The sequence below is a fragment of the Schistocerca nitens genome, chromosome 7 (genome assembly GCF_023898315.1).
Source record: "Schistocerca nitens isolate TAMUIC-IGC-003100 chromosome 7, iqSchNite1.1, whole genome shotgun sequence".
NCBI lineage: Eukaryota > Metazoa > Arthropoda > Insecta > Orthoptera > Acrididae > Schistocerca > Schistocerca nitens.
Window position 1 is genome coordinate 607,886,246 of NC_064620.1, and position 26,425 is coordinate 607,912,670.

At 35.2% G+C, this 26,425-nt stretch overlaps 1 protein-coding gene across 1 annotated transcript in view; it reads left to right on the forward strand.

Annotated features, from left to right (window-relative positions):
• The window catches only part of LOC126195770 (trichohyalin-like), a 173,089-nt gene extending 151,935 nt beyond the window's left edge, over nucleotides 1-21,154 (forward strand). Inside the window, exon 5 of the mRNA XM_049934402.1 lies at nucleotides 21,015-21,154. Coding sequence (XP_049790359.1) covers nucleotides 21,015-21,154 — 140 coding nt within the window. The remainder of the gene's footprint in view (nucleotides 1-21,014) is intronic.
• The last annotated feature ends 5,271 nt before the right edge of the window (nucleotides 21,155-26,425 follow it).

Here is a 26,425-nt window from a genome sequence, read left to right on the forward strand (position 1 = left end):
AACTAAATCAACTCTCCAGTAGTTGTTTTACAGTGACTGTAAATTTTTTCAGGACCACGACTGCAGCATATAGAGTAACTATGATCCACCCCATTATTACGAGTAGTTCGAGAAATGTTATTATTGGTGGAGGATCTGTGATGCAGTGTAAATCTGTAAACTAATCTTGTATTTTGTTTCAGAGTTAATCTGCTTGTTGAAATAATATAACATTTTTCTGAAAACAGGACAGAGAAGAAAGTGAGTAACACTAGAACGTGTACTTAAGTGAAAATGCAACTTGGAGAACCAACTGTCTGTAAGTACGAAATAATTATTTGAACTTTCATGTTTTGAGATTGTTTATTAATGGAAACTTGGAAAACAGTGTAGATATTACTGATAATAATGTTCTTAATCGGGACAATGAAATCGGAGAGGACAGTGACTGCAGTAGTGTACGTTCACCATTTCATGGATTTGAACCTAATGTATCAGCCTTGGATAGATTAGTTCAGGTGATAGAAGAACAGCAAAAGACAATTGAAAAATCATTTGATGAACATAAAACTTTTTTTGATCAGCAGCTTGATTCTATCTGTAAAAAGTTAGACAACCATGGAACCCAGATTCGCGAGACAAGAGAATTTAGAGAAGTGCTGGGAAAAAGTAGACGTGAATACCAAAAATGTGTTGGCTATAGAAGGAGAAATTGATACCTTACAGCACGAAAACCAAAAATTTGAAGAGACTAGAGTTTGTAGAAAATTTTGAAAAAGTTGCTACTGTTGAAGTGTTACAATTAAAAAAATAGCTCAACAAAGATATTGTGAAGAAATTCACAGAAACAGACCAAAATATACAAAATTTCACGAAAATTGCAAATGATAATTTCACAGAGTTAAAAGAAGATGTAGGCACTTGTTTAGGTGAAATTTTGAACTTTAAATCTAAATTTCAATAAATCCAAGATTCCGTTGCTGTGAAATGTTTCTATAGTTACTGTCCATTTTAGAGTAACGTAAACATAAAAACATTTTCATGGGAGGGCAATATACAGAGAGTTGATTTCATGTACCAGATTAATGGCAACTTGACCGATAAAATGAGCAATAATTTGAAAATTAAATTTTTTAAGAAGTTCTTAGATGGGATGGCTTTGTCATGGGCGAACCAAGCAATCAAACCCAAAATGTCCTTTAATGAGGTAGAATGAGCTTTCGTGAACAAATTCTGGTCAGAAACTAAACAAACTAGAATTAAGTCAGAATTTTTGAATGGGCCAAATTTCAAACTGTGTAGTGGACCCATGAAAACTTTTTGTGAACAACAGTTAAGAACTTCAGTACATCTTGATAAACCACTAGACGAAATAATCCAAATAGATGCTCTAAAATGTAGGTTGCCGAATAGGGAACAGTGGAGTCTTGTCTACGGACCTGATGATTCAGTTGAACAATTTGTTTGATATATAGATAAATTGGATTTAACATGGGAGAGAAATGACAGATGTAATGACAGACCTGATGAAAGCAGGAATAACAATAACAGAGCTTTCAATTATCATTTTAATAGCAGATTTAGAAATGATGACAGAAGAAATGGGGAGATGAATGAGAGGCAGAGACCTGAGAATAGGAATTTCAAACCAAGAAATAGGCAGTGGGGGCAAAATCAGGGAAACAATAGTAAAAATTTTGAAAACAGAAGAAATGGTCAGTAAAATAAGACCTGCTTCTATTGGAGCCTGGCGAAATGGAGCAAATAGACATCGGAATTACAATCAGGCACATTGTAGTAATTCCTGAAGGGGAAGGGGCAGGAAAAATAGAACATAACAAAATATTCTACCCAGAATACAACCTGAAGTGAGTAGAATGAAGTTTGATAGGGAATTTTGGGAAAACTTTCTATCTGAAGACAAAGATGAACAAAAAAGTAAAAAAATCTGAATTTGAATTAGAAAAAGACACTTTGACAAATTTATTTAACAATAGTAATGCTGTAGTAGCTGTTGATGGTGATAAGAACAGATCTGATGATGAGTTTGGTTTAGTGAGAATGTTGAGTGACTGTGAAATGAGTGAAAATGCTGATGCTGATAGTGGTGCTGTATATGTGGATGCTGATGTGCATGTGCTAGGCAATGGAAGTGAGAATGGTAGAGTAATTCGAGATGAAATTACAGTAGATAATAAACAGGAAAATGATGATGTGGTAGAACAAAGTAATCACAGTGTTTAGGTTGTTGAAGAAGCATGTGAAATTAGTTTGGTGTTGAAAATAATATTAAATGTGTTGATAATGTTTCTGATGAGGATGCTATATGTAGAAGTTAAAGTTGATGATTTGATGCTGAATGATTCTGAAATTTCTGGCGAGTATTCAAGTAATGAGTTAAAACCGGTAGAGCAGTGCCTGACAGATTAATGTTACCAGTTAATGTTATCAGTTGATGTTTGTGATGTTGTGTCTGAATGTGTTTGTGAAAATGGAAAAGATCTAATTAGTGATAGAGTACTAAATGTAGTCAATGACTATATTAGCAAATGTCAGTATGGTGATCAAAAGTGTAAGGTCTTAAATGAAATTTGTCAAAGTGTCACTCAGATGATAAAATTGCCATGAAAAATGTGGAACAGTCTCTTGGTGCTCGTATGATAAATAAATCTGTAGAATATGCAATAAAAGGTATTTATTGTGATAAAGGGGTTAATTTTTGTGACATAGAAGAGGATTTGTCATTTGAAAATAAGGTCAATGAAATGGTTAAACAATTTGGAAGTCCATACATTGTAGTACAGATTAATGATTGGATAGGAAACTGTCTTCTGGATACAGGCAGCTCAATTACAGGAATATCGAGAAAGCTGAGACAGGATCAAAAATAATAAAAATTTCACAGAATTTCCAGTAACAGGGGTAAGGATAAAAGGGGCAACAGGAAAAAGCAGTAAATTCAATCAATCAATCAATCTCTTTATTCGTCCATTAACAACATACATTGTATGGATGTAGTCAATTACAATATAGTTTCTTATATTCAATTTGTTTTAAAAACTTTGATAATAAATACAAATATTTTATATCAATATATATAAATAATATTACGTAGTAGGTGAATATGGATTGGGGGTAAGAAATAAGAGGAAGCCGCTTGGTGGAATTTTGCACAGAGCATAACTTAATCATAGCTAACACTTGGTTCAAGAATCATAAAAGAAGATTGTATACATGGAAGAATCCTGGAGATACTGACAGGTTTCAGATAGATTATATAATGGTAAGACAGAGATTTGGAACCAGGGTTTAAATTGTAAGACATATCCAGGGGCAGATGTGGACTCTGACCACAATCTCTTTGTTATGAACTGTAGATTAAAACTGAAGAAACTGCAAAAAGGTGGGAATTTAAGGAGATGGGACCTGGATAAACTGACTAAACCAGAGGTTGTACAGAGTTTCAGGGAGAGCATAAGGGAACAATTGACAAGAAATTGGGCAAAGAAATACAGTAGAAGAAGAATGGGTAGCTTTGCAGGATGAAGTAGTGAAGGCAGCAGAGGATCAAGTAGGTAAAAAGACAAGGGCTCGTAGAAATCCTTGGGTGACAGAAGAAATATTGAATTTAATTGATGAAAGGAGAAAATACAAAAATGCAGTAAATGAAGCAGGCAAAAAGGAATAAAAAGTCTCAAAAATAAGATAGACAGGAAGTGCAAAATAGCTAAGTAGGCATGCCTAGAGGACAAATGTAATGATGTAGAGGCTTATCTCACTAGGGGTAAGATAGATACTGCCTACAGGAAAATTAAGGAGACCTTTGGAGAAAAGAGAACCACTTGTAAGAATATCAAGAGCTCAGATGGAAACCCAGTTCTAAGCAAAGAAGGGAAAGCAGAAAGGTGGAAGGAGTATATAGAGGGTCTATACAAGGGCGATGTACTTGTGGACAGTGTTACAGAAATGGAAGAGGATGTAGATAAAGATGAAATGGGAGGTATGATACTGCGTGAATAGTTTGACAGAGCACTGAAAGACCCAAGTCGAAACAAGGCTCCCGGAGTAGACAACATTCCATTAGAACTGCTGACAGCCTTGGGAGAGCCAGTCCTGACAAAACTATACCATCTGGTGAGCAAGATGTATGAGACAGGCGAAATACCCACAGACTTCAAGAAGAATATAATAATTCCAATCCCTAAGAAAGCAGGTGTTGACAGATGTGAAAATTACCGAACTATCAGTTCAATAAGTCACGGCTACAATATACTTAGGGAAGATCAGTTTGGATTCCATAGAAATGTTGGAACACGTAAGGCAATACTGACCCTATGACATATTTTAGAACTAGATTAAGAAAAGGCTTTCCTACATTTTCTAGCATTTTTAGACTTAGAGAAAGCTTTTGACAATGTTGACTGGAATACTCTCTTTCAAATTCTAAAGGTGGCAGGGGTAAAATACAGGGAGCGAAATGCTATTTACAATTTGTACAGAAACCAGATGGCAGTTATAAGAGTTGAGGAGTATGAAAGGGAAGCAGTGGTTGGGAAGGGAGTGAGACAGGGTTGTAGCTTATCCTCTGTTATTCAATCTGCGTATTGAGCAAGCAGTAAAGGTAACAAAAGAAAAATTCATAGGTATTAAAATCCATGGAGAAGAAATAAAAACTTTGAGGTGTGCTGATGACATTGTAATTCTGTCAGAGACAGCAAAGGACTTGAAAGAGCAGTTGAGTGGACTGGACAGTGTCTTGAACAGAGGATATAAGATGAACACCAACAAAAGCAGAATAAGGATAATGGAATGTAGTCAAATTAAGTTGGGTGGTGGTGGTGATGAAGATGATGATGATGATGATGATGATGATGATGATGATGATGATGATTATGAGGGAATTACATTAGGAAATGAGACACTTGAAGTAGTAAAGGAGTTTTGCTATTTGAGGAGCAAAATAACTGATGATGGTCAAAGTAGAGAGGATATAAAATGTAGACTGGCAATCTCAAGCAAAGCATTTCTGAAGAAGAGAAATTTGTTAACATCTTGTATAGATTTAAGTGTCAGGAAGTCGTTTCTGAAAGTATTTGTATGGAGTGTAGCCATGTATGGAGGTGAAACATGGATGTTAAATAATTTGGATAAGAAGAGAATTGAAGCTTTCAAAATGTGGTGCTACAGCAGAATGCTGAAGATTATATGGGTATGTCACATAACTAATGAGGAGGTATTGAATAGAATTGGTGAGAAGAGGAGTTTGTGGCACAACTTGACTATAAGAAGGCATCAGTTGGTAGGACATGTTCTGAGGCATCTAGGTGTCACCAATTTAGAATTGGATAGCAGTGTGGAGGGTAAAAGTTGTAGAGGGACACCAAGAGATGAATACACAAAGCAGATTCAGAAGGATGTAGGCTGCTGTAGCTACTGGGAGATGAAGCTTGCACAGGATAGAGTAGCATGGAGAGCTGCATCAAACCAGGCTCAGGACTGAAGAAAACAACAACAACAACAACAACAACTCTTCCATATTCAGATACTCTTCAATGCTATAAAAACTATGTGTTACTAAAAATTGTTTAAGATTTACCTTGTATTTATGAAATTCTTTAATTTTCTTTATTGAAGAAGGCAATGCACTAAAAAGTATTTTGGGCTGGTAGTTTACACTTTTTTGTTATTGTGCTCATTTGTGGGTGTCTCTGTCAAAATCATCCCTGTTCCTTGTTTCATGGTTATGAACCTGATTATTTAATGTTGAAAATTCCTGGTGAGTTTTCTGAAAGCATACACATTCATAGATATATAAGCTAGGAAGAGCCATTATTTTAAATTCTTTAAATATTTCCCTGCATGACACTCTGCAGGGAACCCCTTTCATTATTCTAATAGCCCTTTTTTCAAGTTCGAAAGCTTGTTTTGCAGTACCTGTATTTCCCCAGAAAATCGCACCATATCTAAGCAAACTGTTCATGTAAGCATAATAGGCACACAGCAATGATTCAGTGTTTCAGCATTCCCGGAGGATTCTTAGCACATAGCAGTATTTACTTAATTTTTTTAATCAAAGCTTCTAGATGCTTTTCCCATCTCAAGTGCTCATCCACCCATATACCGAGGAATTTTGTGTATGGAGCTTGTGCAATAACATAGTTCACTAACTCAGCTTTTACTCTTCTTCTAGCTTTACTTTTAATATTACTGAAATTCATCAAAATCTTTTTATCCTTATTTATGATCAAAGCATTATCACTAAACCATTTTCCTATCTCATTTATTGTCCTAGAGACACTCTGCTGTAAATCATCCTCAGTGTATCCTTTTATAAAAATGCTAGTGTCATCAGCGAACATCACCATTTCGGCAACTGTCAGATGGTTTCGCAAATTGTTTATGTACACAAAGAACAACAGAGGGCCTAACACAGAACCCTGGGGCACTCCATAGCTAGTTTTTTTTGAAATCTGAAAGATACTCTTTGCCTCCATGCCATATTTGTACTTTCTGTTGTCTATCAGAGAGATAAGACTTGAACCATTTGAAGGCAAGTCCACGGACCCCATAACATTCTAGTTTCATAAGCAACAAGTCATAGCTGATTAAATCAAATCCTTTAGATAAATGTAAGAATCTTCCACAGCTTAATTCATTCTTGTCCAAGGCATTTAGAATCCTTTTCGTGATTTTGAAGACTGCCGTTTCTGTAGATCTGCTCTTTCTAAACCCATTTTGAGTATTAGTCAGTATTTTATTTTTATTCAGAAAGTCAGATAGCCTTTCATACATTACTCTTTCAGTTACTTCAGAGAAACCTGACAATAACGGCACTGGTCTATAATTATTTATGTCAACTGTACTATCCTTTTTGTGAAGTGGCTCTATTATGGAGAGTTTGTTTTGAGGGGAACACCCCTGTCCTGAAAGAAGTATTAATAATGTCAGTTAGGTGAGTATCTATACTGGTAGAACTATGTTGGATTACCTTGTCTGGAATTCTGTCAATACCGCAACACATTTTATTTTTCAGTTTATTAATTGCATTTGTAACTTCACATCCTGTTACTGGGTACAGAAGCATTGTCTTTTTCACATGCTGGTACTTTCATGTTTTTGTTGTTTGAATTGCACAGACTTTTAATAGGTTTGGTGCTATGTTCATTGAATATATTGGCTACCTGTTGAGCATCTTCTATCACTTTACCCTCACTTTTAATTTTGAAATTATGGGTCTTGGTTTTACATTTTCCTATGCTATTGTTTATAGCCTTCCAAATCGATTTTGATTTATTTCTTCCATTATTAATGTATTAATCATTGCTTAGCCTTTTTGGTGGCTGTGAAACTTTCCTATAGACCCTTCTATATTGCCTGTAGTATGGTTTTATTGTTGTATTTATTTTAGCATGTTTGCTTGGGTCTCTAAAGTGGTTGCCGATTTTTTAATCCCTTGTGTTACCCATGTGTTTGTCTTCTCACTGACTTTAATTCTTTTTAATGGGAATGCTACATCGTAGCAGTATTTATAATCAGTGAGAAAACTCATACTTTTTGCCTGCATCATCAGTTTGTTCCATGCCCCACTGCACTCTTTTTAGCATGCTATTAAATACTCTTATTTTGTAGGCATTAATAAGTCTTCTTTGTACATAGTTTTCAGTGACTGTGTATTTCTTATTATTCTCATTCCTTATCATTTTTAAAGCCATATGGTCAGAAAAGCCTGTATCTGTTACTTCAACACTGTACTCACAACTTTGTTTGTTGGTAAATATCTGATCAAGTGTTGTTTCCGACCCATCCCCATATCTGGTAATTTCCTGCACTGTAGGTTGCATGTTGTATTTGTTAAACAGATTTAATAATTGTACCTTGTTCTTATTTTTGTTAACATTAATGGTGAAGTCACCAAGAACTATTGTGCATTTTGACCTGCCTCTCAATTCATTTAAAAGATCATCTATGTAATGTAAGAATTGGGTAAAGTAACGTGATGGGGGGCCTATAGATGCAAGCAATGATAGTTTGACAGTCTGTAAGTTCACAAATACAACATTCAAAATCTTTTTCTGTGCACTTCAACTTGCTAAGTTTTACCTCCTTAGATTTAACATTACTTCTAACATAGGTGCATACACTTCCACATTTATAAGTTTCCCTGCAATAGTTACTTACTAGATCAAAGTCTGGTATATTTGTTGCACAGAGTGTCCTGAAGCCAGTGCTCACTGATACACAGCACAGAAACCACCTTAAGGTTACGGTTTAAAATTACTTCCAGCTCAAGCATTTTGTTGCCTAGTACTTTCCTCTTCAGGTTTTGACTGAGACTGACACATTTCAGGCTTGGTCAGCTTATACGTTTCCCTGAATTGGTTCTGAGTTTTGAGAAGATAATTTGATATTTACCATGCTCAGTATTTTTTGGGCCAGCAGTGTCCTTCCTATTCCACTTAGGCCTTGACCATGTCTTGTACGACAAGTTCTCGAGAAGTTACAATTGTCAGAGGGTTTATGGTTACAACTGATACATTCCTTAATATCTAAAAACATTACATTTTTAATCTGTTTGCAAATTGTTTCAAAATCTTTGTTAGCTTTGGTTATTTCTCTGTTTACACATGATGCTTCAATTAAATCGTAACGATGAGGTATTTTAAATAATATAACATTTGTGTTTGTTAACTTGCCCAGTGTAGTCTTCAGAGCTGTTGTTGCTGCAGCTGTTTCATTATGGTATACATCATTGGAACCACCTATAAGAACTGCAAAGTCACTCCTTGTCAAACTACTGCAATCTTCAATGTTGGTGAAGATCTGGTTGAATCTTGCTCCAGGTTTCACTATGCCTTCAGTTTTAATGTTTTTTGGGTTGTCAGGGTCTTCATTTTTGTAGCCATCCCTCTTCCAAAACCACCAGAGTAGATTCTAATGTATATTGTTTTTTCTCTTTGTATTTCTTGACTCTGTGCTCAATCTCGTTCCTTACCCATCGCATTTGATACATTGTTTGTTTTATTCAGTCTCAAAACAGGCACCATCAAATCTGCTTTCTTGCATGACTTTTTGTTGAGTTTCTTTTTAAATGATTTAAATGCATCTGCTCTTTTTGTGCCACAGTCCATGTTTTTGTGTTTTGTGTGTTTGGCTTCAGATGTGATTTTGTAGACTTTATCATCTTCAGGACCATTATAATCGGGTATATTGCATATTTTAGTCAGAATAGTTTTCAACCTACAATCATCACAGTTCCAGTTTTCTATGATTATCTCCTGTCCCTTTAGTGAGGGATCTACTTTTCCACATCAAAATGAAAAATGTTTCCACATTCTGTGCACTCAACACCATTTCTCACAGTTTCCTTGCATTTTCAACAGTGTTATTGGTCCTGTCACCAGTATTTTTACTAATCAAATTTTTTATTACCACATCACTGTACAATGGAGATTCACACTGTTGTTTAAGTTCATCATTTTTTAGTTTTAACCTAAGAATTTAATCTAATAGAAATGCTATATCATCTTCTTTACTGTCTTTGCTGTTTACATTTTCATGCATTTTGTCTTTGCAGCAATTGAAGCAGTACCAAGTCTTTCGTTTTGAACTTATGTTTGCACATTTATAGTGGTAAACTATTTGACATTTTAGACACATTATTCGTTTGTTGGCATGTTTTTCACAATAGCAGTGGGAAGACATCCCATTTTCTTGCAAATGTTCCGTGTTGGTCGTTGATGCTGCACACACAAGTTGATTACCAGACAAGTCTTACTTGAATTTATGAATAATGATGTACAGTTTATAAAATTATGCTTAGTAATTGATGATTTAAATGAAAACTTGATACTAGGTATGAACTGGTTGTTATCTGGGGTGACATGAAAATAACATTTTTGAACCAAAAACGAGTATTGTAATGGATGATCATGGTCTAAGTAGTCAGATTAGAGAGATGCAAGAGTCTGACTGTGATAGGTATTTTGAGGAAGGGGAATAATTTGGTATTGGTGAGGGTAGTGCTAATTATTACAGTAAACTAGTAGCTAAAAAAGTATCTGAAACTGAAAGCCTTAATGCAGAAAACGGAAGAGAGTTTGAAAATTTTTTGTGGGATTATAATGACATATTTGATATAAAACCAGAGAGAAAAAAAGGGTATCAATGTAGACTAAAATTAAAAGCTAATGACTCGTTTTTCATAAAACAGTGTGCTATCCCTATCTGTAAGAGAAAGGAGGTAGAAAGAGAACTTCAGAAAATGGAAGGTGGAAAATAATAGAAAGAAATTGTAGTTCTTACAATAACCCATTAGTGGTAGTTTCAAAATGAGATAGGGGTATTCGTTTAGTGCTCAACTCTTGGCACCTGAATAAATATTTGGAGAGAGAAACTGACCATCCTGAAAGTATAGATGAACTACTAAATAAGTCTGAAAATGCAAAATATATCAGATTGAATTAGAAAGAGATTCTAGAATATACACTGCATTTCTGTATAATAGGAAATGTTTTCAATATTGTGTTGTACCATTTGGTTTAAATGTATCTGTAGCAGAATTTTTTAGGGGATTGGACTTTGTTTTGGGTAGAGAAGTGTTACAAAAGTTAATTATTTATGTGGATGACATTTTGTTATCAAGTAAGAACTGGGAGCAACATATTCAAATTTTAAAAGAAATTGGGAAGAAAATGAGACAGGGGTATGACTTTGAAATTTGCAAAATGTAAGTTTGCAATGAAAGAATTAAAATTTCTTGGCCACTGCATAAATGAAAAAGGGATTTTGCCTGATTGAGAAAAGATTGAGGCCATCACAAAGTTCCCAAAACCTAGAAATAAAAAAGATTTAAAATCTTCTTTTGGATTAGTAAACTTCTATCAAAATGTGTGAAAACACACACACTTTATGCAACATGCTTGAACAACTTGTTAAAAAAAAAAATGCAGTGTGGGATTGGTCTGATGAATGCCAGATAGCTTTTGACAGAATTAAGAAAGAATTAGCAGAAACTGAAATCCTCCATAGACCTGATTTATCTTTACCATTTTGTTTGATGACTGACAGTTGTGATTATGGACTGGGGGTACATTTATTCCAAGAGAAAGAAATTAATGGAAAAATTGAACATCATTCTATAGCATTTGCAAACAGAACCTTATAAAAACATGAGAGAAGTTACATAATAACTGAAAAGGAACTTTTGGCAATTGTATGGGTACTCAAAAAATTTAAAAATTATTTGTTTGGGCATGAAGTCAAAGTTTATACAGATCATAAAGCATTAACTTACTTACAAGAGTGTAAACTGTATCATGGGAGAATTACCAAATGTTCTTACAGCAGTTTAAATACACAGTTCATTTTATAAAGGGTAAGGAAAATGTCATTGCTGATGCCCTGACAAGAATGCCAGTGGGGAATGGAAATGATAATGGATATAATAGTCAGGAGGGAAAGTTTAAAATAATGTATTTTAAAGATGTCAGAGGGAAGTGAAGTTGGAAAAATCTGTAATCAACTGAGAAGACATGAAAATGGTGACGATCATTGGAAGCTTGTTAAAAGTTATTTTGGGAAGAAAAGTCATGAGAAAGTACAAATGTATTATCAGGTTTTCAAAGGTATTCTATTTTACAGACACAGCACAGACAGTGGTGCTTGGAAAGTTTGCTGGCCAGATTCTCACACAAATACTTCGATAAAGTACACACATGAAAACTTCGGACACAGTGGTGCATTAAAATATACTCAAAAAATACAAGAGTGTATATATTTTCATAATATGACCAGGAGAGTTAGAACCTTAATTGCCTGCTGTGATAGATGTCAAAGAACAAAAGTTAGTAACCCAACCAACAAGGGATTTAAAAAAAAAATGTGGTACCACATAAACAGTTGGATTTGGTAGGGATAGATTTGTATGGTCAACTTCCAAAAGCTAAAGGGGGGATTTCAGTATATTTTCGTCATTGTAAATTTGTTTTCTAAATATGTGATATTTTATCCTTTAAAGAAAGAAACTAGTAAGGAAATAGCTTCTACATTTATTAAGGACTACTTTATTAAGGGGGGTACACCTAAGGCCATTTTATCTGACAATGGGAGCCAATTTACATCTAAATTTTGGAAGGAATTTGTAACAGAACATAACATCAGACATATCTAAATATCATCCTATTCACCTACATGCAACCCAACTAAACAGTGCATGAGGGAAATTGGTAGATTGTGTAGAACTCACTGTCAGAAAGATCACACAAATTTGTTATGTTACGTTAAAGAATTTGAAGACATTATGAATAGCCTACAACATACTACCACAGGATACTCTCCTTAGGAGATCATGTTTAACCACAAACCACCTTACTCAATCAAAGAACTTACAGTGTTTCCAGCTTGTAAAAGTATAACAGCAGCTGAAAGAGATGAGATAGTTAGAAGAACTAGGAAAGATTATTATGAAAAAAGAAAACAATGGCATGACAAACAGATAAAAAAAACCACAGAATTCAAAGTTGGGGATCTAGCTTTGACAAAAAGTTATACCAAATCTAAAGCGCTAAATAGAGAAATAAAGAAATCTTTCGATATTTACATACAACCATTTCAAATTGTTGAAAACCCACACACAAATACTTACAGACTTGTATATCCTAAGTCCAAAAGATTATTTGGACTCATGAATGTTATGCAGCTGAAATTATATAAACAGCCTTCATCACTCATATAACTTCATAAGAACTGTCTTTCCTCAGGAGGTTGCAAGCTCTTTTTGCAATTTGGGGGTGGCGAACCCAAGGCTCCGAGCTGGTGTGATTCTTTCTTTTTCAAGTCACATCCTCTCTTACTTGTGTAAAAACTCATCCCCTTCCACTTTCTGATTCGGACAAATAGAGACTGGATGCGAAAAGGAACTGATGCACGTATTTTCATATTGGGCAAGCTGCCTTTTCTGGTTATCTGAATATGAGTACAAACTTTGGGCAGGTTTAATAATACAACCAGAGTATGAGTTTTGAGGAGAGTTGGTGTAATATTTACACTGCTGGCCATTAAAATTGCAACACCAAGAAGAAATGCAGATGATAAATGGGTATTCATTGGCCAAATATATTATACTAGAGCTGACATGTGATTACATTTTCTATATTCAGAAAGGCCCGTACAGAACCTGCAACATGCAGTGGTACATTATCCTGCCGAAATGTAAGGTTTCATAGGGATCGAATGAAGGGTAGAGCCATGGGTTGCAACACATCTGAAGTATAACATCCACTGTTCAAAGTGCTGTCAATGCGAACAAGAGGTGACCGAGACATGTAACCAATGGCACCCTATACCATCACGCCGAGTGATACGCCAGTATGGCGATGACGAATACACACTTCCAATGTGCATTCACCACGATGTCGCCAAACACAGATGTGACCATCATGATGCAGTAAACAGATCCTGGATTCACCCGAAAAAATGTTTTGCCATTCGTGCACCCAGGTTCATCATTGAGTACACCATTGCAGGCGCTCCTGTCTGTGATGCAGTGTCAAGAGTAACCGCAGCCATGGTCTCAGAGCTGACAGTCCATGCTGCTGCAAACATCATCGAACTGTTTGTGCAGGTGGTTGTTGTCTTGCAAACATCCCCATCTGTTGACTCAGGGATCAAGACATGGCTGCACGATCTGTTACAGCCATGTGGATAAGATGCCTGTCATCTCGACTGCTTGTGGTACTAGGCTGTTGGAATCCAGCACGGTATTCCATATTACCCTCCTGAACCCACCGATTCCATATTCTGCTAACACTCATTCTGCTCTCAATCAACGCGAGCAGCAATGTCATGATACGATAAACTGCAATCATGATAGGCTACAATCCGACCTTTATCAAAGTTGGAAATGTGATGGTACACATTTCTCCTCATTACACGAGGCATCACAACGACATTTCACCAGGCAATGCTGGTCAACTGCTGTTTGTGTATGAGAAATCGGTTGGAAACTTTCCTCTTGTCAGTATGTTGTACGTGTTGCCACTAGCACCAACCATGTGTGAAAGCTCTGAAAAGCAAATCATTTGCATATCACAGCACCTTCTTCCTGTCGGTTAAATTTCGCATCTGTAGTACGTCATCTTCATGGCGTAGCAATTTTAATGGCCAGTAGTGTACTGTCCTGATGAAGTTATAATCTCATTGTGCTGATGACTTTATGAAAAGTTGAGAAAATGTTTAAATTTGATGTGAAGTTTACTTAAGATATCTGTGCTGCTAAAGCAACAATTTATTACTTAAAAACTGAGATGCGATTACAGTTAGTTAAAACTGTTTGTAGCCCTGTATGTGTGTTCTCATTTGGTTTCAACTGTTACTATACCTATTATGTGAAAGTCACTGGATAGATGTTGATTTACTATCAAGTATGAAAATACCTTGTCATGATCTTGTCCCTAACATGTATTAGATCTACTGTGTAATTGGAAAAGGAACAATTATCAGAAAAAAAATTTATAATGTTTAAATTACTAGAATGGCTCTGTCTGTGGAGCATAAAGAAAATAGAATTTTATGTTGGAGATAGTTATTGGAACAGATGTGTTCTGATTCCCAAGATTTAAGACTCGCACAGTTTTATTTTCATGTAATTTTCTACCACTTCAATGACTAAATATGATTACCAATGGTTTGATTATTCTTTTGCCATCCTAGTACAATAAAATAGGGATGATATTTGCTACATGTCTGGTGTCTGTACAAGTCATGCTTTCTCCTTAGTATAGACACAAGGTATTCTTTGTAACAATGTCAACACAAATCTGAACTGTTCAATACTGCTGAATGTTACAGCAAGTCAATGCTTTTCAATATATATAAATGTTAGCTTACAACCTGATTCTTAATGAAAAATGTTTAAATTTCTCCAATACCTTGTTGAAAATATTCTAATGATTCATGTGTAATGAGTTGCAAAGGAAAAAATAAAGATTGAGGATTCATATTCATGACATCTACTTTCAATTGAAGACTAGTTGATTCATTAATATGTAACTGATGAGAGAATATATATTTATCATACCTTTAGACTGGCTGAACTAACCATTTTACTCCTAGTACTAACCCATTCATATTTAACCACTAGTACTTTACCCTTTTCCTTAACCTATGTTGGAAGTTGCCTTATCTGTGCCCAATTTTAATTACTGTCTGATCTGATGTCGCTACATCGTGTCTAATGTGTTGATGACCAATAAGAAATATGTGAACTAGTTGTTGAGCAGTACGTGTTCTGGAAGCAACCTGCTGGTACTTAATTTGCCAATGAAAATCTGATTCTACAGTGGCATGTGGCCATGGAGGCTCTCAGTCTCTACAAGATGATGCTGAAAAATTTGGGATGATGACTTTCAAGCTATGAGAACAAGGTGCCTTTGACAGCTATTGTGGGCAAATCCCTTTATCCGTCCTTGTGGTTTCCTGACCTGAAATTTACATGTTGGCTCAGTTGTTCTAAAGTCGGAGTTTGTCTTGTAAAGAGATGAGGACATTTGGTTATTTATAAGTAGTGCCATTTAAAAAACATATATGTATCTTTTGTCTTTGCCTTATATAACATTTTGTAACATCATAAACACATGAAACATGTCCTTGAACTTAATGTAAGACTTATATGTGCCATGACGTTTGGAAAAGGAACTTGTATATCACTTGGCTGAGATTCCAGTAACTTTAATTTTATATCTCAGACCTGCTTCATGTTTAATTTTGAAAATGTAACAAAAAGAAAATTCTATTGTCATTGTCACACTTGACTCTGTGATGTTTAGCAAATATATTGATGCATACAAAAGTGCTTCACATAATGTGAACATTGTGACACTTGGATGATCCACTCAATGAGGCAGTTGACTTTGTTTATTTTTTTGATGTCAAATAAGCTGCAGTTCAAAGCATTTGGCAACCTTATTTCTATTTTTTCATGTTTATGTAATAATTTATCTATGAGCAGCAATGGATATCAGAGGAAAGCAGTAATTCTGTACCTTGCTTTAGTAATTTTCATGTATATGTCTCAGATATGTCACAGGTTTCAATATTATATGTTTATGTAATTGATTATGTTTGATAAGACACAGATACTAGAGGGACTGCTTGTAAGTCAGATGTTAGATACTAGCATTCATTACTTGGTCAACCAGTTCAGCATTGTATTTGTCATTTACTCTGTCCAACAGAATGCTATTTGTTCGCGATTCGTTGATCAATAAATAGGGAGTGTTGGGGTTAATTTTTGGGGACTGGGAAGGTGAAGCTGTGGCAAGTCCATTCTGCAGGGAATGCTGAACACTCTTCTCCCTCCGGTGCCACAGTGAAGTACTGGAATAGAGGGGGTCCTGGGTAGAGGGGGTACCTGTCTTTGGGGTCTGTTGTCTTTTCTTTTTTGACTCCAGTACTCCTAACCTTCTATTTCATTTCTTACTTCTCATTAGAGTACCAAGCTATCCTTCCCTCTGTCCACATGCATATGTCTCTATTGCTGAGACCCTTCTAATTTACCGTGTCAGCTTTATTAAGTAACTGAAACCTATTCTATAGGAGGATCCAGGGAACAAACTAGCATTTCTGCATTATTAGGTGTAACCATACTCTGTCATACTATATTATTTATTTATGTCTGATTTTGTTGTATGTGGTCACCCAAATGATAAACATTTACTTATGTATTTACTTTGCTATATACTAGCATCTGAATCTTCTGTTTCATTTATTACTTCTCATTTGAGTACCAAGTTATCCTTGTCTCTGTCCACATGTATATGTCTCTATTGGTGAGACTAGTCTCATTTACCCTGTCAGCCTATTAAATGACTAAAGCCTGTTTTATAGGATGTATGTATATATAATGCTCAACCGCATAAGTGTCGTGATGTATCTGTCACTTATATACCAATTTAACAATATATTATGCTCAAACCAACTTACCAATGTATAAAAGCTATTCATATTATTGTCATGATGTATCTGACATTTATGAACCAATTACCACTGTGTAATGTTCAACCATAAAATTGTCATGATATACCAATTATTTATGATTCATTTATTGTGTATTCACACCTAAGTGGTGAACACTTACCAATGTATATTGCCTAACCATGTTTTGGTATGATGTACCAATAATTTATGAATCATTTATTGTGTATTCACACCAAAGTTGTGAACACATACCTGTATATAAGGCCCAACCACATAATTGTTGGTGCCATTTCAATTACTTATAAAACACAACCAATATGATATATTAGTCACTTATATTGTCATTCAGAGTTATATGTAACTGCACTCTTATGTATCATTCTGTTACTTAATGTTTGAATGATTGTAAAGGTAGGAAAGTGACTTTGGAAGTGTCTTGACAAATGAAAAAATGGAAAGATTGGACATTAGTGAGACATTTCGTGCTACATATGTAGACTGAATTATGTAAACTGCTGAGGAACTATACTCCAAGAATTTACTTGTACTATATTATAATAATATATTTGTTATTCAATATTATCAGTAAATGTCAATATAAATTTCAGAGACCTGTGCTGTACCACTTTAAAAAAAAATTTGTACTAGTACGATCTTAGTGATATGTTATCAAAGAACAAGTTAAAACTACAATATGAGATTTAAGTCAGGAAATGTTTAAATATGAACAGTTGGAATTTTGCTGAACTGAACTATTCTATTCAAAACAATAAATTACACAGTATATATGATGGTCATAAGGAGTGCAGTATGAGCCACATTTCAGGTTTTTACAACAAAAAGCTTCTGACGAGCAGAGATCTACAGTGTAGTTCAGTTCAGTGCTCTTTATTGCACATAGAAGAGACTGAACACTTTGTTATATTATAGTCAAATACTTTGTGCACTTGCCAAAGATAGGAGGTGGTTAGATACAAACTAATATGGATTTTGAGTATTGTAGAATCCAATACTAACACTCGTTCCACAATGTATCGTCAATATTGAGAAAGAGTTATACACACCGGTGTCTCCATTGCACTCAGGAGAACTTAGAGGACCTAATGACAGACATCCTCATTTTCCTGTTGTAATACACGCTGCAGACAAATTCTGTGAATTAACTTGTTCTTTCTTTGTGCTATTAATTAATATAGTTGAACAGGGCACAAAATAATCTGTGATAATGTTACATATTTGGTTGTACTAATTTTTCACAAATTCTTTGTTCATCCAATTGATTGTAAAATGAGGACTGTTACTTAGATTTGTCAGAAAAGGTTTTGTTCAACTTTCACTTGCACAAATCCTTTTGGGCGTTGTTGAAACATAACAGTCCAAGCAAAACTTAAAAAATGCATAAATTTTAACCATAAACAGTAGTTTCTGACATAGAGGTGTATGGAAATATGTACTTGTAAAAAAGTTATGAAGAAAATAATTATGGAATCTTAATTACACTAATGTGTAGAAGTCTGTTAATTGGTAGGAACATTTTATATGATACGAATCTTCTGTAATTAGTAAATATAACAAGTGTGTGTTAACATTTGATACCTAAGTGTTTATACTTGCTTCAACTTGTATTGAGATTAGAGTTCACTCATGTGTTTAATATATAAAAGTCTAGGTAATCATTAAAATATGTCATTTGTTTTAGGATGAGAGTTTAAATTGTTAATTAATGAAATAATAATTTTAAACAATGCTGAGGATTGTTCGCAATTGTTAAGAAAGTATAAATACTAACAGCCATGTTGGCAAGGGGTCTCAGTCTGGTTTTGGTTTTTGAGCATGTAGCTGCTCCTTTTGTATTGTAAGTATTGATTGCCTTTGTAATTATACTTTAATTTTGTTTTCAAAGTATAATAAAAAACTATGAAACTTAATGCAAGCTTAAACTAAATCAACTCTCCAGTAGTTGTTTCACAGTGACAGTAAATATTATCAGGACCACGACTGCAGCAGATAAAGAGAAACTATAATCAACCCCATTATTACGAGTAGTAAGAGAAATTTTATAATACATATTGATTAAGTACTAGGCATAATACTGCAAAGGAATATGAAATAGAATGAGCACTTTAGTACACTAATAAAGAAGAGGAATGTCTGATTTGGGTTCATTGGGAGAATTTTAGGAAATGGTAGTTCATCTATAAAGGAGATCGCATATAGAGTATTCTTGACTGCTGTTAGCATTTGGGATCCTGACCAGCACAGGTTAAAGGAAGACTATGAAGCAATTTAGAAGTGTACTGATGGATTTTTTACATATCAACATGCAAGAGTGACACAGATGCTTCAGTAAGCTGACAGAAGAATCATTCTGCTACAGCCAGTGTAGACCTATGTTTCACATAATCAGTGTGAAGACAAGATAAGAGAAATTAGGGCTTGTACAGAGGCATACAGACACTCTTCTCCTTCTCACTCCATCTGCTAGTGAAACAGGAAAAAAAAAGATTACTAGGGGTTTAGTGTGGTTGCTTGTGGAGTATGTATGAGGAAGTACCTGAGTGAGATCACTTGCTTAGGATTGTCAAGGAGTGATCCAATCCACGTATTTGAACACTATGGAAGATGCATTTTGAACTGAGACAAATGCTTGTGTAAAATATCTGTTGTTAATTGATAATTGCCCTTCACATTAATGAACAATCAGGACATGATGGAGACAGAAAGGTGAAATCAACATAGAAAGTTAAGTATAAATGACATGGAAAATTTTCCGAACATCAGTAAATTTGAAACCAGTTTATAGAAAAGAATGATATCTTATGTGCAGGGGAAAGGAGGCAATTGTGGAAAATTTTGGTTTTACGGATATAACTCTGCATATATTAATAAATGAGGGTTTTAACATAGATTTATTTTAAATTTGTCTGTTTCAATCACTTCACAAATTTACTTACTTGTTTTAATTCTGATATAAATAATTTCCAGAAAACTGAAAAAAGATGACTGCTTTCTGAGACAAAAAAATCACAGATATTGTGATATTTATCATGACCAGAACTTTCCTCATGGGTTCACATTTGGCACTGTACTCAGGAAAATTTTGCACCACAGAACATGTGTTCTGTGTCTCCACTTGCTATTTCAGAATGCATTTTCACCACCTCATCAGTGGAATCTGCCAAACTACTGACTCCAGTGATTCAGACATAGTGAAGCTGCAGCTCTTCCTCCCATACAAGCTCCTTCGAGATATTTTTTGTCCTCATTATTTCTGGTAGAGATTGATGCAATTCGACATTTTCTTGCTGTGTGTTATAGGTGATATGTCGTAGGGCCTCCAACTAACTAGGACAGCAGACCAACCTGGCGGAAGAAAATGCTTTGTGTTTATTTATGAAGTGCAGATTGTTTTGAGCCTTGTCGAGAAGCAAACCAAAGCCTTGTTGTAATAGAGAATTAATAAATTCTAGTAATCTGCTTTAGTTCCACCCTCATCTAGCTGATCCTGATTTTCTTGCTCAAAAGGATGTTGAGTAGGTCTATTCCTAAGACTTCCATCATTTGCAGCAATGAAGTCAAGATTGCTAAAAACATTTCTGTTGCACAGGAAAATGACTGTAATGCTCAACACAATGATGGCAATTTCACCAGTCAGAAATTTTCATATAGGCTCGACCAAAGAATTCCACAATCTTAGTTGGTCCTAGTGTCCTGTTGTGTGCTCAAAGTCTTTCCCAGATCTCTTCACAATAGTAGGTCTTTGGCAGTCCCATAAACATTTGATCCAGTGCCTGGATCTTATTGGTGCAGTGAGAAAGGAAGCTAATTAAATGAACATGATCAATCCCATCCAGTTCAGCTACCCGAGTGTTTTAGGTGTGACTGTAGTTGCCATCTAAGGTGAGAAGTGCAGGAGACTTCATGCTCTGATAGGTTTTGAAAATGAAATGTTCAAACCATTGCTTCAACAGGATGCTCTGTACCCAACAAGAGGGATAGGACACGGGAAAAGACCCACATGATGCTCCTTTCATTTACTGCTTTTTCATGTTGTTCTTCAGGAAGCTACATGATTGGAGCAATGAAGGAACCATCAGCATTCAAGCCTGGAATGACTGTAATGAATGAGCCTCCTTGTGTCACTGTGAGAGCTTCTATCTGGCTTTCCAAAGCAACTTATGAGGCAGAGATTTTGCTTTGAATGACCAATAAAATGATTCCATGTCACACTGAAGAATTTCACACTATATTTCAGTTGAATCTAGAGACTCTGGCCTGTGATGTGCCAATTGGATTCTGCTATGATCAAATATTTTTGTGTCTCCTAAAATATGGTCTCAGTCAAACTCTTTTGGCAGTCCCAGTCCCACCAAAGGGATTGTTGATACTGTACCTAATAGACAGCTGATAAGCCATCTAGCTAATATCTCTTTTTGTTAACTCACAGAAAAGAGACTCCATCCTTAGGCAGTAGACAATTAGCACCTCTTGAAGATTCTCTGATAACACAGTTCTCCATGCTAATTTTGTTGTAATTGCATCCTTCTCATCAGAAGTTTCAGACTTAGCCAGCCAAAACAGTGTCATCCAAGGGATATGACACTGTGGGAGCTTCCAAATATCTCATTTTCTTTTCCATACTAATGTAACAGTTTTTTCATTTGCTCCAAATCCAGTTTCTTACAATGTTGTTTGTCTTGTGCCACATTTTTCTTGTGACTTGGTGTTACTGAGACATCAAAAAACATGGGGACCTTATTAGCAGACCATATTTTTGCAGTAATTGTTTAAAATATATGAAACAATTTGAACATCAGAATTATGATTTAAACAGTCGTGTAAACATTGAGGGGTTTAGGAACACTAGCAAGCCAGAGTGGTCCATTCAGTGGATGAATGACTTCTAGGACATTCATGTGGAGTCACAGAATAGATGTACTTTATTAAATTTTCTATCTGACACCATCCTGCACTTGAAAGAGCTTGTACCTATACATTGTGTGCAGTCAAGGGTGCTACTGCAGGTGCAGTTTTCTGTGGCCTGATGAATCTTCCAAAACCCCAACCAAGTTTACAAACATAAATAGATTTATAGTAGAAGATGACTATATAGAATCTATGAAGAAAGCTGTAGAAGAAGCAGTAATAGAAAACAGTGGTAATGGAGACTTGCCTGCAGAATTCTATGGTACCTGGGATAAACAGGGACACACCTCTCTTCATCCTGTAGTATTGGACATCAGTATGTATACAAGAGAAAGCTTTACATGTAGCAGCAATATCTAAAAATTGTAGATGCCCAGAAAAAATAGATGTACACATGAAATAATTGCACAGATAAATGTAGTGACAGGTGTGGAGGAATGGAAGTGGCTGATGTTGCTAGTCTATTTCAATGTTCTGTTGTGTGTGATAAAGTGTGATACGTGAATTATGTTGGTGGCAGTAATGCTAAGAGTTTCAGACATATTCAAGGACTAAATTCCTATGTGATGATGTTGTAGTGCAGGAATTTGAGTGTATTGGAAACATACAGAAACAAATGGGATCAAGACTTTGGTGACTGAAAGCTTCATACAAAAACAGAAACTCAGTGAAGGTAAAAGATTGGATGGGAAGGGAAGGTTAACTGACAGTGTAATTGATAAAATACAGAACTATTATGGAATAGCTATTAGGCAAAACACACGCAGTGTTGATGAAATGGAGAAGGCTGTTTGGGCTCTTTTCTTTCATACTTTTACAAGAAATGAAAGTCCCCATCATTACTTGTATCCCAAAGGAGAAAGCAACTGGTGCAAGTTTTATTTATTTATTTATTTCATGTTCCATATATCCATATGGGAACATATCCCTGGATATAGAATGAGTCAAGGTTTTTTACAGATTATTATTTTGTGCACATGTACATTGATCTTATCATTAGATTAAAGAAACTGTGAAGTTTAGCATATACCCTTACATATTATTTAAGATACAGGACATCTGAAGGATTATAGAGTCATACCTAAATTTGGGTATTGTTCTTAAGTTATACAGGCACCATAGACAGACATACATAAATTTGGGTATTGTAGTAAGTTACACTGTACTTACAGAGTATGATTAATCAATTGTAGAGGTCACAAAATAAGGTTTAAGCACAAACAAGAGATTCTATGCATTTTTGCTAAGAAATTCATCAATACTGTAACAAGATTCATCTAGAAGGAAATGCTTCATATTTTCTTCAAACTTTGGCATGTTTCCAACCAGTTCTTTAATGTGCAATGGGAGGGCATTAAAAATCTTGGTGCCACTGTATAAAACCCCCTTTTTGTTTTTAGCTCATAATGGATATCCAGTTCCCTTTGGGTGTTATAACTGTGGTATGAGCTATTGATTTTGAATAAGTTGCTATTTTTTGAAACAAAGCACATCAGGGAAAAAGTATATTGGGCAGGCGTTGTAAGGATTTGTACAGCTCTAAACAGATCCCTGTACAAGTGCCTAGGATGTACTCCACACATAACTGTAATTGGTCGCTTCTGTGCATGGAACATTTTTTTTTCCTATTGGTTGATTTCCCCAAAATATTATACCATAGGCCATAAGTTGGTGAAAATAGCCAAAATATGCAGTTTTTATTGTGCTCATTCCCTAGTGTTCGAAATTATTCTTAAGGCAAATGTTGCCTTTTGCACTTCATTTTGCTATCTATATGCAGACCCAAGAATTTGAAGGACTCAACCTTCAAAATCTCATGCTTACCCATTTTTAGGTTCATTTCATTAGTAACATTTGTGTTAGAAGAGAAATGAATGTAATTTGTCTCTTTTCGGTTGACTGTAAGGCCATTGGTTTCAAACTTGATTGTCAAATCTGCAAAAGCTTTCTTTGCAGCCTCATTTGACACATTCCCTGAGAGAATATTAACTGATAAAGTGGTGTCATCAGCAAACATCATTATTTTCCCATATTCTGTACATAGTGCTAAGTCATTTATAAATATTAGAAAGTGCAGTGGGCCCAATACTGAGCCTTGAGGTACTCCTGCAGTAATGTAGCCCCATTCTGAAGATACCTGGTCACCATGCAGTCCTTCCAAAATTACTTCCTGCTTTCTACCACACAGCTAGGATTCAAGCCACGTGCCTACGGTTCCACCCATTCCTAGAGTCCTGGCTTTACTCAAGAGAATATGGTGACTTACACTGTCAAAAGCTTTAGACAGGTCACAAAATATTCCAACTGTCATCATACTATTATTTATGGCTCCCATAACATTGTCAACAAAGGCATGTATTGCATCCACAGTTGATACCCCTTTCCGAAAGCCAAACTGGCTACTGCTGAGGATGTTATATTTACTAAGATGCTAAACCATTCTGCTATGTATCAATTTCTCTAGTACCTTGTAGAAAACTGAGAGTAATGAAATTGGTAGATAGTTTGTAGCCTCAGTCTTTTCTCCCTTTTTATAAATTGGTCGTATAAGCCCATATTTTAGCCTGTCTGGAAAAACATCTTCTTCCAATGATGCATTACTAATATGGCAGAGGACTGTACTTATTTCTTTACAACAGTATTTCAGTACAACAATGGATTGTTGGTGAAGAGTACACCTATAAACATAGTCTGCCTGATGTGGTAATGGAGGTGATAAAACCTATTTGCAGAGACTTAGGAGCACCTGAACTGTTGAAAAAGTGTGTTCATGGAAAAACCCCAATGAAAGTGTAAATAGTGTCACATGGTCTAGAATCCCCAGTACTGTGCTTGTTGGAATAGAAGCACTTCATTTTGGCATGTATGATGCGGTTGCTACTTTCAATGATGGCAATGTTGTAAGGTACAAAGTATTTCCAGGTATGGGAATGAAGATAAATTTCTACAGGGTATGTATGATGCTTGCTTTAGACAGGAAACTTCAGGCTGCTGAAAGGATTGTGAATATCATAGAAATACAAGCCAGAGTAAACAGGATGAGGACAAAGAGAAAGCTGTGGGAGAAGTTTGCAGAAGATGAAGATAATCCAGACTGTGGACCTGGAATGCACTAAAAAAGTAATCCAAACTTTGTCACTCAATTCCTAAAAGTTTTATTTTTTCATACAAATTACGTGTTTTCCCAGGATCTACAAAACAATTTCACTTCAAATTTTCAAAAAATGCTGCATGGTCCATTATGTATAAATTAACACAGCCTTTTTCCAAAACCCTGTTCCATGCTAAATTTATAAACAAAAAATGGCACAAAAAGTAGTGAAGTTTTGTTACCGTACAATAGAAAAAATTTAATCTCCAACAACTGAATTGATATTTTTAAAAGTCCCTTTCTCCTCTTAGTACCACTAGGGTCAATATGACCCCATAAGCCCATTTCAAACACATATCTCCCTTGTTTTCATAACGATTATTTTCAAAAATTATGACTTTGTTTCTCTACATTACTTGTATGCAATTACATATGATTCAGTTTTACATTTACAACATATTAAAATGTATTTATGGGCTCTGCACAGAGTACCACTGGGGTCAGCATGACCCCAGTCTAAAGTTTTGTTTTGTTTCTTGAATGTAACATTATGAAAACAGAATGATGAATATTATGTTGAATACATGTTATACAAAACACCTGCAACAATGAAACAAACTTTTCCCACTTGTTATTTATACCCTTTGTTTCCGTTTCTTGCCTCAGATGTTGTTGTGTATTGCCTCAGCATGTGCAAGAACTACGTTATGACTAGAAAACAGTTGAATAGTGCTGAAATACAAGCAATTTTGAACGAAGAAATGAAATAGAAGATACACCATCTGATGACGATGAATAGTTCGATGCTATTATTTCTTGAGGTAATGAATCAACTGAAGATTCTGATGAAGATGGAGATTTGGAAATTTTACTTCCTGAAGTTGTGACATCTAATAAAATAAAATGTTCTCACATACAAGTATGCACCTCAAAATGTACTGGAGAGTGATGAATACAAATTATACTGGAACAGAACCATTATAACAGATAAAACACCACCACATAACAAACCTGACATCATGCTCACCAATAAAAAGAAGAAATTAACACAACCAATCGAAATATCCATACCCAATACAACAAATATACAGAAGAAACCAGGAGAGAAAATTGAAAAATGCATCCAACTGGCTGAGGAAGTCGAGGAAATGTGGCATCAGGATAAAGTTGACATTATACCAATTATACTATCAACTACAGGAGCCATACCACATAATATCCACCAGTACATCAACACAATACAGCTACATCCAAACATATACATACAACTACAGAAATCTGTAATTATTGATACATGTTCAATTACCCGAAAGTTCCTAAATGCAATGTAAGATATACCGTACAGTTAAAAGGAAGTCACACTTGATCAAGGTCCGCGTCACTTTCCGTTTTTAACCAGACATAATGTCTGAGAAAGGAAAGAAAATAATTATAATTATAATTATAATATGTAAG